Source organism: Heterodontus francisci, chromosome 30, assembly GCF_036365525.1.
Source record: "Heterodontus francisci isolate sHetFra1 chromosome 30, sHetFra1.hap1, whole genome shotgun sequence".
Classification (NCBI taxonomy): domain Eukaryota; kingdom Metazoa; phylum Chordata; class Chondrichthyes; order Heterodontiformes; family Heterodontidae; genus Heterodontus; species Heterodontus francisci.
The window spans coordinates 8137051-8152254 of NC_090400.1; the positions used below are offsets into that span (position 1 = coordinate 8137051).

Genomic DNA, 15204 nt, shown 5'->3' on the forward strand with positions numbered 1-15204 from the left:
ATGTAACATCTGATCTTAGGAACTTTAAAATCTTCTGGACTCAACATGGTGGTCAACAATTTCAGACTATAACCTCTGCCCCCATTTTGTTTTCTTTTTATTTGCTGGTTTTGGTTTTACTCTTGTTTTTTTTTGCTTTTGGACGGCATCATTCTGCCATTCACACGTCCTCTAGATACATCTCTTGTTTCTTCAGTTGTCCCATTAACATTCCTGTCTTCCACTCTATACCAGACCTTCCCTTTTATTCTTTTTCCCCATCCTTCCCCCTTTTACTTGCTTTAAACCTATTACATCCCTAACTTTTCCCAGTTCAGATGAAAGGTCATTCAACCTGAAATATAACTCAGTTTCTCGCTCCATAAATGGCTGTCAGACCTGCTGGGTGTTTCCAACCCTTTCTGTTTTTATTTCAGATTTCCAGCATTCGCAGTATTTTGCTTCTACATCTAATTCGACTTGTTGTACCCGTGAGGTAACTTTATGAATTAAGTACTTGAACCCCCAAATTTCACCCCCTCTGTACTCTCCTTTTAGACTGTATTCACATTATTCTTTCAGCCAAAATATACAGCCTCACATTTTATGCTCAGCTGCACGTGCTGTTATTCTGCTCATTCACTTTATATTTATTTCTTCCTGAACTGTTTTAATTTTTTTTTTACAAATTGCGACAGCTCCTAGTATAAAGTCAATTGAAAACTTGGATAAGCTTCCTTCGATACCCAAATCCAAAGCATTTATTGGCACGGTGAAATGTTGGGGATCCACCATTAATCCCTTGGGAATATCACTCGTCACTGTCTGCCAAGTCAAGAATATCTCTTTTATCCCAACTCTGTCTCTCTTTCATTCTCTTATCTCCAGATCTATGTTGCATTATCTCCAATTTCAGAGGCCTCAATTTTAATTAAAACACATAGATTCTGCTAACAGAAAGTATTACAGTAACCAGATTCCCTTAATCAAAAAGCCATCAATTAGACTACATTTACCATTATTAAATCCTTGAAGGAAACGTCACAGGGTGATGTCGTTTCACAAAGAGAAGTTCAGCAAACAGGAGTGACCTAGAAGGGAAATTTGAGGCATCTGTCTAGGCCAGACAGATCTAGCCCAGGGACAGAGAGGGAGGGACACATATCCTTTCAAAATTTCCCAGCAAAGTCAAATGATTTAATTTAATTAAGAAAACCATTTTGCCAAATGTGTAAATAGGAGCAAGTTATTTGAAGTTTCAGCTTTTTATACACAGCCTTTCTTAAAACTCAGAAGATTTAAGCCAGCAAAAAATATTCTATGAACAGCAGATGCAAGCACATGAAGGCATACATTTTTTAAAAACACAGCTAGTTTCAACATTTACTACTGATTTCAAAAGGTGGGAAATTAGAGGAGTTATTAATGAGGCATTTTGCAGATATTGGGGTTGGCTGTCCTGCTCGAATCAGCTTGGAAATGGTTTATTTGATCAAAATCATCTGTCCTGTGGGTAAACACACTGTGTGATGTGATAATGATTGTGCTGTGCTGAGATGATCTCAGGTTGCAATGACTGTGCTACATTTGGCCTCAGTGGTCCCAGGCTAGATTGTAGGGACAATGTGGGGTGGGTGGAAGCAGGAGGATTCCTGCTGCTGATTGTTGCTGAACAGTGCATATGTGTGTGAGAATCTAGTGATGTCGCAGTTGACTGGATGGTACACTACTGTACTGCAGCATGGGCCGACTGCTTAGTGAGAAGGGGTCAAAACTGAAGGCGGGTGGGGGGAACCAGAGACAAGGGGGTTTGACTATCATAGTATTCAGCTCTTACCTGCCACACACCAACCAGAGCATTGACAATCAGGATTAGAAGGATCACAAAGGGTTCCACAAAAGCAGTGAGGGTTTCTTCATCCTCAAACCAAGCTAGGACCTGAAACACAAAAATAAGGGCTGTGAGCACTGAGGGGCCTTACCAAATAAAGCAGGTTCAACTTCAGGATCAGCATCAGCCATGCAGTTAGCAACTGGAGTCACGGGTCTGGCACAAAACCAATACAAAAACAGATTCATGCTGCAGGGTTTCTCTGACCAGGCGCTGAAAATCCTCGAGGTGAAACTGTTGCTCGCCAACAGAAAACAAGATCAGTCGCTGTGTAAATCAAGCTGTAGTTTCACCAGCAGCCCATTCCCACTCCCCAGCAGCCCTCTCCTGTTCCTACTCACCACAACCCCATTCCCACACCCCAGCAGCCTGCTCCAGTTCCCACTCACAACCCATTCCCACTCACCGCCATCCTGTTCCCACTCCCTAGCAGCCTATAACCACTCACTACAACTCTGTTTCATGCTACTGGTAAAGACCACTTTCACCCCCTCAGAATGGAGAGGCTGCTGAGACTTCCAGTCTCTGGCTGGGTTCATTTTATACTCAATCCCAAATCCCCATTCCTGCAACTACTCCAGTTAACATTCAACTCTCCCAGTTTTACAATTTATAGGTGTAGTCTGGTCCCTAATTCTGGTGGTTAGCTACGGATTAACATACTATAATCAGCAATCTCCACATCTCATGGAGTGCCCTCGCTACCCATTTCTTTGGTATTATACCCACTGCTTTGACAATTATGCCTGTCTCGCCAGAATCAATTTGAAAGAACAGCAGATTCTAAACAAAAGCTCCACATTCACAAAGAGAGCCCGAGGCGATCTCCTTATCCCCACCATCCTACAACATCCAATCCACGGAAATAAGACAGACAGAAAATGCTGGAAATACTCAGCAGATCAGGCAGCATCTGTGGAGAGAGAAACAGAGAGTTAACGTTTCAGGTCGATGACCCTTCATCACAACTGTTTCCAATAACGGGCCATCGACCAGGAACATTAACCATTCCTCTCTCCACAGATGCAGTCTCACCTGTTGAACATTTTCCAGCATTTTCTGTTTTATTTCAGATTTCCAGCACCTGCAGTATTGTGCTTTTGACGCAGAATAAGAGGTTATTTAAAAAAAACAAATGAGAATGCACATCATTCCTTGTATTGTGTTTTTCTCAACATTACTGGACTAGTGTTAGAGTTGGTGTCCACCGTCCCCTTTATTTACCCATTACTGTCGTTCCCTTTTAAGAATGTGCATCTGGTGGTCATCATCTTGAATTTATACAATGAAAAAATCAGCTTCATCCTTAGTAGGAGTAAACTGAACCCTGACAGAAGAGGTGGAAGTTAACAGTTACACTGAGTTCTGAGTATTGTATTTTACTAGAAAATGTCACAATAATGATGCTATTGGATAAGGACAGATTCTAATGTCAGTTCAAATACCACAGTCATTCATGACCTGCTGATTCTGCTAAACTGCTGTTTCTGCTCTGTGTAAAATTAGGAAGAGGAATTTACAAAAGACAAGACACAAGCAAAACCGGCATTCATACTTGTTGAAAATTTGCAATATGCACCTCAGAGACATCAGAATTCCCACTCTATTGTAAGTAAGTTACAGGACAATGATGCAAAGACCTTGCACAGTGGGAAGGTGCCATGCCGATACTCCTCCCCCACCCCCCCCCCCCCCACAGGAAGGTGCCACGCCAATATCCTCCCCCCGCCAAAGCAAGGGATCACTCAGCAATCTCTCCCCCTCCTTCTATGGAAGTGTGCCTCAGTTGAAACCAAAATAGCAATGGATGCCTACCCAAAATATGTTACTATATCTAACCCCAGGAATTCGGGCAGGGTTAGGACTCTTCCATGAAGTGAACAGAAACTTTACACCTGATCTTCTAGCCTCCTGCAAGGCAGGTCCAGGCTTGTAACAACTTCTTTCTGGGGATGGGTGGGATGAAGGAGCAAGGAGCCAAAGCAGGTTATTCTCCCCAACCACCCCCCCATCGAGCCCTCTATTCTCCCAAATCCCACAGAGCTCAGATGCATGCTCATTGGCTAAAAATGAGAAGTGTTCAAAAGAGCATTTCACTACAGATTCAAGCAAATTGTTGATGCTGATAACATACAATATCTCTATCAGCACTGATTTATTTGTAACCAAGCTTGGTTTGATGGTGTGTATGAGGGGTGGGAGAAGGGGGGATGTGCCACCCTGCCATTTTTGACAGTCCAGTAGCTGAGAGATCACAAGGCCGTCACTCAGCCTAAGTGTGACACGGTGAGACTAGTTGGGGTGGAGGTGTATTCAATTAATTTTAATGAGAGAGGTCAGAAACATTGTACAATTAAAAGGAACTGGGTGCATAACTCACTCATTTAAAATACAATTAAAAACTTATACTGCTCATTGTAACTAAACTCACTGAGCATGTCATTGTTTTACACGTATTAATGTGCATCCATCTTTCAATGAGTTTCACTTCATCCACGAGTCACTAAGCTGCAAGCATGGCTCTCAAATCTCCCACTTGTTGAATATCGAAAGTTTAAAAAAAAAAGACTTCCAGTTATGGAATTAACACCAATATACAGAATAGAACCAACATAGAGGTCAGACAGAGGTGCACAATTACCCTTACACACTAATATCCATGGTACAGTTACCAAAACCCTTTTTATGTGCAGCATTAACTCTTTTTGGCAGTTTGTCTGTACGGTCAGAGACATGAAACTGTCTGACTCCTAAAGGTGGATGTAGAAGATTGCATGGCACTATTCAAAAGAAGAGCAGGGTGTTCTCCTAGTGTCCCAGCCAACATTCCTCTCTCAACCAACACAACCAGAAATAGATTAACTGGTCATTCGTGTACCATCATTTGTGGGATCTTGCTGCTCAGAATGACCTCTACATTTACCAAAATAGCAATACTTCAAAAAGAGAGACAACTAACTAATGCAAGTATATTATTGCTATTTTCCTCCCCTTTGCCATCCGGGTCATGATCACTAATTGTCCTTTTCCTACTTGGTTATGTTGTGAATTCTGAGATGAGTGGATAATCTTCCAAAGGTTCATAAACTGGGAGGCATGATGAGATGATTTCAGGAGTGGTGGGAGTGGGTGTGGCTAGGGGGAGGGTACCAGGAGGGAACTGGACATAATGAGTGGAAATTAATGCTATCCCCCATGGAGCCGGAGAGAGCATAAAATCAGGTGCGATGGTGGTGGTGGGAAAGGGGGGGTTCCCGCCACCATCTCACCTTCATCGAAACTTAGTTTGAGATAGGAAGGCCTGTGAACAGCCTTCCCGCCCTGCTGCCAATTGAGGCCCTTAACTGGGTAATTAACAGCCAATAATAGGCCTCTTCCCGCGTCAGCCGCATTTACCTGTGCAGCGGGCAGTCCTGTCGCCAAAGGGAAGCATGGCATGAAAAACCATGTGGGCTGCTTCCTGGCTCTGGGGGAGGGGATGGGGGTGTGGGTCTTCATTAAAAGGCACTTAGAGGCTGAATGAGAGACCCGGCCTCAGGAAGTGAGGGGGGGCGGGGCTTGCTGCCGTACCCCCTCCCCCGTGAGCCCGACCCCAGGAGACTCCTCCCGCCCCGATCTACCTGAGGCCTGGCTCCAGCAATGCTCCTCGGCCTCCAGATCGGTCACCTCCAGCAGCAGCCACCGTTTCTGTGGTGGTGCTGCAGCTGCCAGTCTCTGATTGGCCAGCAGCTCTCGAAGGGCAGGACTTCCAGCGACGGGGTCTTAGATCCTATGGAAGGCCTGTCGCTGTCCACTTAAGTGCTTGATTTTCACTAGATTTGGCGGGTCTTCCGGAAAAGAGGTGCGTAGGATCTCGGCATCTGTTTCTCCCGACGTTGAGACCCCCGCCAGCAGGAAAATTCCCAGGCCGTTGAAGGCAAGTTCGGGGGCAGGAAAATTGCAGAAAATGACATCGGATCGAGATCTCGATGTGATCCCACCCCCTTCCAGCTTTCCCGGGGTGGGTTGGGAGTGCATCATGGAACCCCCATGGCCGAGGCAGGAAGCCAATTAAAGTCCTTAAGAAGTCAATTGGAAGCGATTTTGCACATGGATTCCCTCTTTCCCAACAGCACAGGAATTCCACATTGTATCTGAACCCAGCAGATTGGAAAAGGTGAGTGCACAGCGGGAATATCTTCTTCAGTGAAACTGACAGGCTGCAAAGACTATGATCAGTTACGCTGAAGAGCTCCAGCCATGGCCATTGAGAGTCTGCTGTTCAAAGCACTCCTTCTCTCAGAGAGTACTTTCACTGTTTGACAGGTGATGGCAACTGCTTTGAACACGCTTCACCTGTCCAGCACTTCACTAATGTTCAGCAGCACTTCTCTGCTGCCAGTCTTCACCATGGCATGGGAGCAGCTTATGCACCTCCACCGTCCACCTCTGCTGAGGGTCAAGAGCAGAAGCCACACCATGGCCCAAGGCTGCAGCAGGACCAGCCGCCTTCTACTCAACCGCATGCCCCTCCACCGGGCAGAGGGGATGGACACCGAGATCCAGCTGGGAGGAGGCAAGACTCCCAACACAGAGTCTACAGGCAGAGGATCAGCTCTCTCGACATGTCTGAGCACCAGTGCCTCAGGAGGCTCAGGTTCTCATGGCAGATCACTGCTGAAATCTGCAGCCTCCTGGAACAAGATCTCCGTCCCAGTGGAGCAGGCGGGCATTGCCAGTGGCCAGCAAGGTGACTGTCACTGGAGGTTCAAAGAACAAAGAACAAAGAAAATTACAGCACAGGAACAGGCCCTTCGGCCCTACAAGTCTGCGCCGATCCAGATCCTAAACCTGTCGCCTATTTTCTAAGGGTCTGTATCTCTTTGCTTCCTGCCCATTCATGTATCTGTCTAGATACATCTTAAAAGACGCTATCGTGCCCGCGTCTACCACCTCCGCTGGCAACGCGTTCCAGGCACCCACCACCCTCTGCGTGAAGAACTTTCCACGCATATCCCCCCTAAACTTTTCCTCTCTCACTTTGAACTCGTGACCCCTAGTAATTGAATCCCCCACTCTGGGAAAAAGCTTCTTGCTATCCACCCTGTCTATACCTCTCATGATTTTGTACACCTCAATCAGGTCCCCCCTCAACCTCCGTCTTTCTAATGAAAATAATCCTAATCTGCTCAACCTCTCTTCATAGCTAGCGCCCTCCATACCAGGCAACATCCTGGTGAACCTCCTCTGCACCCTCTCCAAAGCATCTACATCCTTTTGGTAATGTGGCGACCAGAACTGCACACAGTATTCCAAATGTGGCCGAACCAAAGTCTTATACAACTGTAACATGACCTGCCAACTCTTGTACTCAATACCCCGTCCGATGAAGGAAAGCATGCCGTATGCCTTCTTGACCACTCTATTGACCTGCGTTGCCACCTTCAGGGAACAATGGACCTGAACACCCAAATCTCTCTGTACATCAATTTTCCCCAGGATTTTCATCCCCTCCCTACCCCACCACTGCCCACCCCTCATCGGTCTCTCCTTGCCAAATTGTGTGCCAGCTTCTGCAAGGAAAGTAGAGAGGTGCGAGTGCTTGTAATGGAGGATAACAGTGGCGCAGTGGTTAGCACCGCAGCCTCACAGCTCCAGCGACCCGGGTTCAATTCTGGGTACTGCCTGTGTGGAGTTTGCAAGTTCTCCCTGTGTCTGCGTGGGTTTCCTCCGGGTGCTCCGGTTTCCTCCCACATGCCAAAGACTTGCAGGTTGATAGGTTAATTGGCCATTATAAATTGCCCCTAGTATAGGTAGGTGGTAGGGAAATATAGGGACAGGTGGGGATGTGGTAGGGATATGGGATTAGTGTAGGATTAGTATAAATGGGTGGTTGATGGTCGGCACAGACTCGGTGGGCCGAAGGGCCTGTTTCAGTGCTGTATTTCTAAAAACTAAAACTAAATAACTGTGAGGCATGGGTGTGGAAGTGCAATAGGCTGAGGGTGAGGGTGAGTGTTGGCTGTTTGGATGGGGATGTGAGGTGCCTGCAGGGAGAGGAATGAGTGGAGCTGCAAGGTGTGTTGTCCTGAGGAGTGCTGTGCAGGAGAACACTGGGCAAGTCAGAGTGTGGGGCTTGGCACCTGAGAGTGTTTTACCACTCACCTTTCCCGCCCTCCTGAGGTACTGGATCCTCTTGGCACACTGTCCACACTCCTGCTGCTGACTTCCTCAGCCACTTCCATCCACACCTGCTTGGTTGGAGAGGGTGTCGTCTTCCTCCTGTCCTTGAGTGAGTTCACCTCATTGCAGCCCCTCAAATCCCACAGCAGGACCTCCAGGTAAGAGTGAGAGACCCTGGGAGCAGCCTTCCCAGGTCTCCTCTCCATTCCCGCAGTTACTGCAGCTTCAGCAATCCAACTGCTGGTCAGCTTCTCTGAAACGTTCCCCCTATCAACAGAGATCCTTCCTGTGACAAAACAGCTGCTTCATCCTGCCCACCCTCCCTAATTGGTCCACTTGTCTTAATTGGTTAACTCTGGTAAAGAGCAACCAAAAGACCCCTAAATCAGGAGGTCCAGTTCGTGACCCAAATGTGGTCCTGCCCTTGCGCGCAGGGACTGAAGTGGTAAGATTCCACCCAAAGGATTGCAAATCGCTTGGTCTGGCACCCACCTGGCCAGTGTTACCCTGACACTCCCATTGAGCCAGATATGGGGTGGAATTTCCCAGTCAGCGAGTTGTAACAATAGGATTAGACTTTATGTTACATTTCAAAAGTATACGGAAGAAAGATTAAAACATCTAAAGTGGCCAAGTTGCTGAAGTATTCTGGATTAGCAGTTACATGTACACTAACATTAATTATGTAAAAATACAGTTTCTTAGAAAGAGAGGAGCATGCATGGGCCAAGATAGGTGGCAGAGGTCACGGGCTTGAAGGAGCCTTGGTGAATTGCTGCAGTGCATCCTATAGATGGTACACACTGCTACCACTGTGCACCAGTGGTGGAGGGAGTGAATGTTTAAGGTGATGGATGGGATGCCAATCAAGGAAGCTGCTTTGTCCTGGATGGTGTCCATCTTCCTGGGTATTCCATCACACTCTTGACTTGTGGAATACTCTCCACGTGCCTGGATGGATGCAGCTGCAACCACAAGCTTAGACTCGACTTAAAGACGTGTTACACACGTGACCCCTCTCTACTCCCTGCTAACTTAAAAAAATTTAATGTTCCTTTTGCAAATACCTCCCTCGCACCCAACTCCACCTCAGTACTCACCCTAAACTCCCACCCAGCTCCCCACTCTCAATGCTGGTCTCCTCCTGGGCCCACCAGGCACGGAGACCCACCTGTGAGCAATGTTTTGCACAGATCCATTATGCAGAACAGCCACCTTTATAGTCAGAGTTGCAGGTTCAATTCCTCCCACCTACTATACTCCTTTGTTGATGAGCTCGAGAAGGTAAACCAAGTCGTGGCTCCATAGCTCCCCACAGACAGGGAGAGGAGGAAAACAAAAAAAGGAAGAGGTGCCCAACACTCCCAGACTGCACAGACCCTCCTGCGAGTTCACTGGGCAAAGCCTGGCTACAGGTTAACCTCAGCCCTTCCCCATTGGTGGAGCATGAGCCAGGTAGAATATAAAAGCTTTTTGTTCAATAATTTGCCAAGAGGGGGAAAACAACCTGCTACAGGATCTTAGTAAGCAGGATTTCCTCTACTATTCTTTCATAGGATGAGAGCCTCACTGGCAAAGCCAGCATTTGTTGCCCATCCCTAATTGCCCTTGAGAATAAATAATAACCAGTGACTCTGTACTCACAGACAGCTTTGTCTGAAGTTTTGTGATCTCGGTGATGGCTGAGGACTCCTTGGTTACAGGGTTAGATATTTCAGCGTGGCTAACAGAGGGTTAACTCAAGCTAGTAGTGCATCATTTAGAGAGAGAGATCTTGTGCAACTTGCTCCGCCTCATTTTCCACAGATGCTCCAGACGCTGCTTGGCTCAGATTTGAATGTTGCTTCATTTCAAGCCTCAATTTGCATATAGGCAAAGTCACACAGCTGGCAAGCCATCTGCATTGTCAGAGATCAAAGGCTTCTCCATTATCTATACTGAAAGAAAAACTGACCAACCCTGACTTTCCCCTCTGTGTAAAGCCCAGTTTCACTGTGACGGACTGCACAGGGTGACACCATATTAAAATTAGTCAAACGTTTTCCATTTCCACCACTTCTCCCCCACTTCACAACACAGCAACCCCCACCACCCCACTCCCGACAACTGCTCTGAGTTAACAAGCAAACAAATGTCATGGCTTGAACAAAAAAATCCACACACTTCTGATCAAAGACAAGCACTCTGAAATCTGCCTTACTTTTCATCAATTTGCTAATCAATTTGTTTGACAAATCCTATTCTGAACAGATCTTATCCCAGTTCAAAAGGTTTTATTTCAGTAGCTTACGAGTCATCTGCTGCCCAAGTTACTGTTCCAAGCTGTGAAAGTTCCAGCAGAAAACATCAGATTCTCTCTACAAGTAAACTGACATTCCTCCTTCTATCTGCAGTGTCTGGTCACACACAGTTTCCATATCAAAATGGCCCCACATAGATTAGTCAAAGGTATTATGGCAAAATACTGAACAGAACCACCAATGGCAGGAAAGTATTTTACAACAAGCGTCATACAAGGTCCCCAATTTCACCTGTGGGCCCGTTTTCAGCTCAGTTCAACGCTCACCGACTGTAACATCTGAGCCTCATTTAAATATCACCTGCCAAAATCCCACCCCTGCCTCAGCGCTAATTCACTTGGCCCAGAGGCTGCCTGATAAAGCCAGCAGGTTTGCAGGATCAGCTGCTGGCCATCCAGTCAGGGCAGAGGGAGGGGGCTGCCACAATCAGGGAATTTGGGGAGGGGAGGCTGAAGAAGGGAGGTCAGTCCCACGATTGGGAGAGGGAAATGGAGGTCAAGATTGTGGCAGCTCTCCTGCTTCTCCTGTTCCCACTGGGTATATCTTTTTCAACATTGAAACTTGTGCTTTTGGGTCACATCTGGGCCCTGAGCCAGCCACCGCACTGCTTCAGCAAGTTTCCAGCTCATGCCTCCTTGCGAATATTTCAGTTGGGTCACAGTCATGGCTTCAGGGCCAGGCACACATACCAAATAAGGACCCAGCCAGCTCCTTGGGCGGTGTCTTTGCTGCCTGCTAAAAGGAGCAGGGAAAAAGCTTGGCTCATCAGCTCTCAATGGCTCCAGACCTGGTAAGTGACATGTGGGAATTTAGCTCCTTGTTTCCACCAGATGGGTAAATATCAATCTCAATCCGAATCAACACCACCACCCCCCACCCCACCCCCACCACAGACACTCCCTCCCTCCTTGAAATCCTGGAACTGTGGAACTAAATCTTCTCCAAAGATATGGCAGAGTCCAGATTACGTAGTCAGTTCAAATATAAATCCCAAGAAGAACAAAAACAGCATCATCCCAGAAACACAATGGCGTGTACTACCCCTCCAAGTTGCACAGCATTTTGGCTTGGACGCAGATCGTGAACAGTCAATATCCTGGAACACTCCCAAACACCATTGCGGGAGCACCTTAACCACATGGACCGTAACGGTTCAAGGCAAAACTGTACCATCACCTTCCCAAGGGCAACTAGGGATGGGCAATAATTGCCAGTGACACCCACTTCGTGAGAGAAAAAAATAATCGGGATGGATTTGGAATTTGCAACTTCCTCCAACTGGAGAAATTATCTAAGATCGCTGAAACAGAGGGGCAGAAATGTACTGCAAAGAATTAGTTATGTACACGAAGGAAAGACTTAGGCACTGATCTTTTAAACAGGACAATGAACACAGTGTTCATCAATTAAACAAATGATTGCCAATACCATCTGGATAGGAGCAGGGTTAGCAATCGTTCACCCTGTGAGGCAGTACTTTGTAACAGAATGCTAGGCCTGAACAACATCTCCCAAATGACATTAAACACTAAAGCTTGGAGATGTGGAATCCAATCAAGTTCACCGACTTCAACAGCCTTGTATTAAAATACTGTCCAGTTTGTCTGGGTCCATTCCAATTGCATTTGGCCCAACACCATAGAAACACAAGTTAAATGAAAGCCATGGAAAGACCTCCAGCTAGATTGAATAAGTCAGACTCAATGGGGAGCTGAGGATCGGATTCCAGGTTTGATAATGAACCCTGTGGTACAGTAGACTGTGAATGGAACTAACTGTATGAAAATGGCAGCCAGAGCAACAAATACTGAGACACAGAAGTAACCGCAGAGTGACAGAATAAGGGAACTCCAAGTTTGATCTCAGATTGTGTGGTTAGCCTATCTCAGGCAGGGTGAGAAATAGAGCAGGACAAATGTCTGCAGCGCCTGTGGGCTAGAGAGAGGACATTGTGGCTCCCTCTCTGTACGCCAATGAGTCAGTGCCCATGTAGCCATACCTCAATATAAGCAAACATTGTCAGGAGCTTAATGAGGAGACTGGATGGGAAAGAAGAGAAAAACAGCATGCAAAGCACAATTGTGCAAGTGAACATCCGAGGAAAAGAAAGATACTGACAAAGCACCAACCATCTATTGGCTGCTGGTGTTTGGTCCTTGCCCTGTGATGTACAGATTGCTGAGGCTCTTCCTTATCCAAAAAACATTCCAGTGCAAACGCTGTTGAAGAGGTGATGTTGCTACAAGACACTAAGTAGAATTATAGACAGGCGACAAACAGAGCAGTGACATCCGTCATCCTGCAGTGCAATGCTGAGCAGGAAAGTTTGAACAGGGAACCATTACCCATTTATATGCACATATGATCCTACAGCAAGCACCAGCCAGTCCTTCAATGAGGAAGGTGATGGGGGAGGGCAGCCAATAGCAAAGACTACACCTACGGCACAGTGGCGCAGTGGTTAGCACTGCAGCCTCACAGCTCCAGTGACCCGGGTTCAATTCTGGGTACTGCCTGTGTGGAGTTTGCAAGTTCAACGCTGTTGAAGAGGTGATGTTGCTACAAGACACTAAGTAGAATTATAGACAGGCGACAAACAGAGCAGTGACATCCGTCATCCTGCAGTGCAATGCTGAGCAGGAAAGTTTGAACAGGGAACCATTACCCATTTATATGCACATATGATCCTACAGCAAGCACGGCACAGTGGCGCAGTGGTTAGCACCGCAGCCTCACAGCTCCAGCGACCTGGGTTCAATTCTGGGTACTGCCTGTGTGGAGTTTGCAAGTTCTCCCTACGTCTGCGTGGGTTTTCTCCGGGTGCTCCGGTTTCCTCCCACAGCCAAAAGACTTGCAGGTTGGTAGGTAAATTGGCCATTATAAATTGCCCCTAGTATAGGTAGCTGGTAGGGAAATATAGGGACAGGTGGGGATGTGGTAGGAATATGGGATTAGTGTAGGATTAGTATAAATGGGTGGTTGATGGTCGGCACAGACTCGGTGGGCCGAAGGGCCTGTTTCAGTGCTGTATCTCTAAACTAAACTAAACTTCTCCCTATGTTTGCGTGGGTTTCCTCCGGGTGCTCTGGTTTCCTCCCACATGCCAAAGACTTGCAGGTTGATAGGTAAATTGGCCATTAGCAATTGCCCCTAGTGTAGGTAGGTGGTAGGGAAATATAGGGACAGGTGGGGATGTGGTAGCAATATGGGATTAGTGTGGCATTAGTATAAATGGGTGGTTGATGGTCGGCACAGACTCGGTGGGCCGAAGGGCCTGTTTCAGTGCTGTATCTCTAAACTAAACTAACAGATTGCAAGTTTGCTGTACTCAAAGAAATAGCTTGGCTGAAGCTGTGAGGCCAGGATGTGAGCAGAGTAAGCAAGGTGTGATAATCCACTTCACACTCAAGAAGCTAATAGTTGGTCCAAGTAATTAAGAACAGAAGATGTGTAAGATAATGATCGCACTTACTGTGCAAAGGGGCCTCATCTAAAAGGCTTTGAGTTTTGTGATGCAAAATAGTTCAACTTGTCTTTTTGGCTGGATGTTTGTGTTCGTCAAGATGAGCAATGACACTGCAGAGGAATGCAGTACTATGCTTTCCCTTTGTGTCAGGCTGTGTCACCAAATATTGCTAGGACAAGGGCTGCCCAGCCAGCTAAACAGGTAGGCCCCCACAACTCTTCCCCGCAATATCCCTTAGCCCCTATCCTCAGATCAGCATACCTGCCACACCAGTGAGTTTTCCTATACCACAAACCCCCAACTATAATGTTAGCGATCCACATTAAAGAAAGACTTGCATTTATATAGAACCTTGCATAACCTCAAGACGCTCCATGGAGCTTTACAGCCAATTAAGACCTTTTAAAGTGTAGTCACTGCCAGCAAGCAATTTGCACACAAGATCCTACGAACAGCAATGTGATAATGTTGGTTGAGGGTTAAATATTATCCAGGACACCAGGGAGAACTCCCCTGCTCTTCTTCAAATAGTGCCGTGGAATCTCTTATGTCCACTTGAGAGGGCAGACAGGACCTCAATTTAACATCATGCGAAAGACAGTACCTCCGACGGTACAGCACTCCCTCATTGCTGCATTGGACTGGATTTTGTGCTCAAGTCTCTAGAGTGCGACATGAACCCACAACCTGTGACTCAGAGGTGGGAGTACTACCAACTGAGCCTGACACGCAAACGAATGAGATCGTGATAACATGGATTATTTACTCTGCCCATTAGGAACTGGCCAAGCTCATTTCACACTCAACCCTCAGGACTAGTACAGCCGAGCCTCGGTAAGCTTGGCTGAACAGGATCAGGCACCAGAGCTGAAAGCACAGTGTGATATTCACTCCTCCTCTGAAACGGTCTTAAAATCAAATCACAAATGACTCAAACTCTATGCAGTGGGGAAGCAGTAATAGTGCTCAACTTTTGGCTTGAAATCTATGCAACCTGTCCTTACAACTTAACCCTGTAAGCACTGGTATCACTGCTGAATCTGCACTGCATCCCTCCAACACCAATATATCCTTCCTCAGGTGTGGTGCCCAGTGCTCGAGATGGGATCTGCAAGGCTCTATACAACTGAAGCAGCATTTCCTCTAGTTTGCATTCCAATCACCTTGGGATAACAGCCAACATTCCATTCACCTTTCTGTGCCTGTGCACTAGCTTTTAGTGATGTGTATAGTTGGACACCTGAATCCTCTTGATTCTCCGCAGCTCCTAGTCTCTCATCATTTAGAAGACACTCCTGTTTGTCTTTTGTTGGACCCAAAGCACACTTCTCCCACATTGAAATTCAAGTGCCATAGTTTTGCCCAATCACTCATTTACTAAATGATATCCTTCCCCCAGATCTTCC

General features: G+C 46.7%; 1 protein-coding gene across 2 annotated transcripts in view; it reads right to left on the minus strand.

Moving 5' to 3' along the window:
* The window catches only part of atp2a3 (ATPase sarcoplasmic/endoplasmic reticulum Ca2+ transporting 3), a 263331-nt gene that overhangs the window by 185361 nt on the left and 62766 nt on the right, over positions 1-15204 (minus strand). For both annotated transcript variants that reach the window (XM_068010067.1, XM_068010066.1), the window contains exon 4: positions 1817-1918. In XM_068010067.1, the coding sequence (XP_067866168.1) occupies positions 1817-1918 (102 nt within the window). The remainder of the gene's footprint in view (positions 1-1816; positions 1919-15204) is intronic.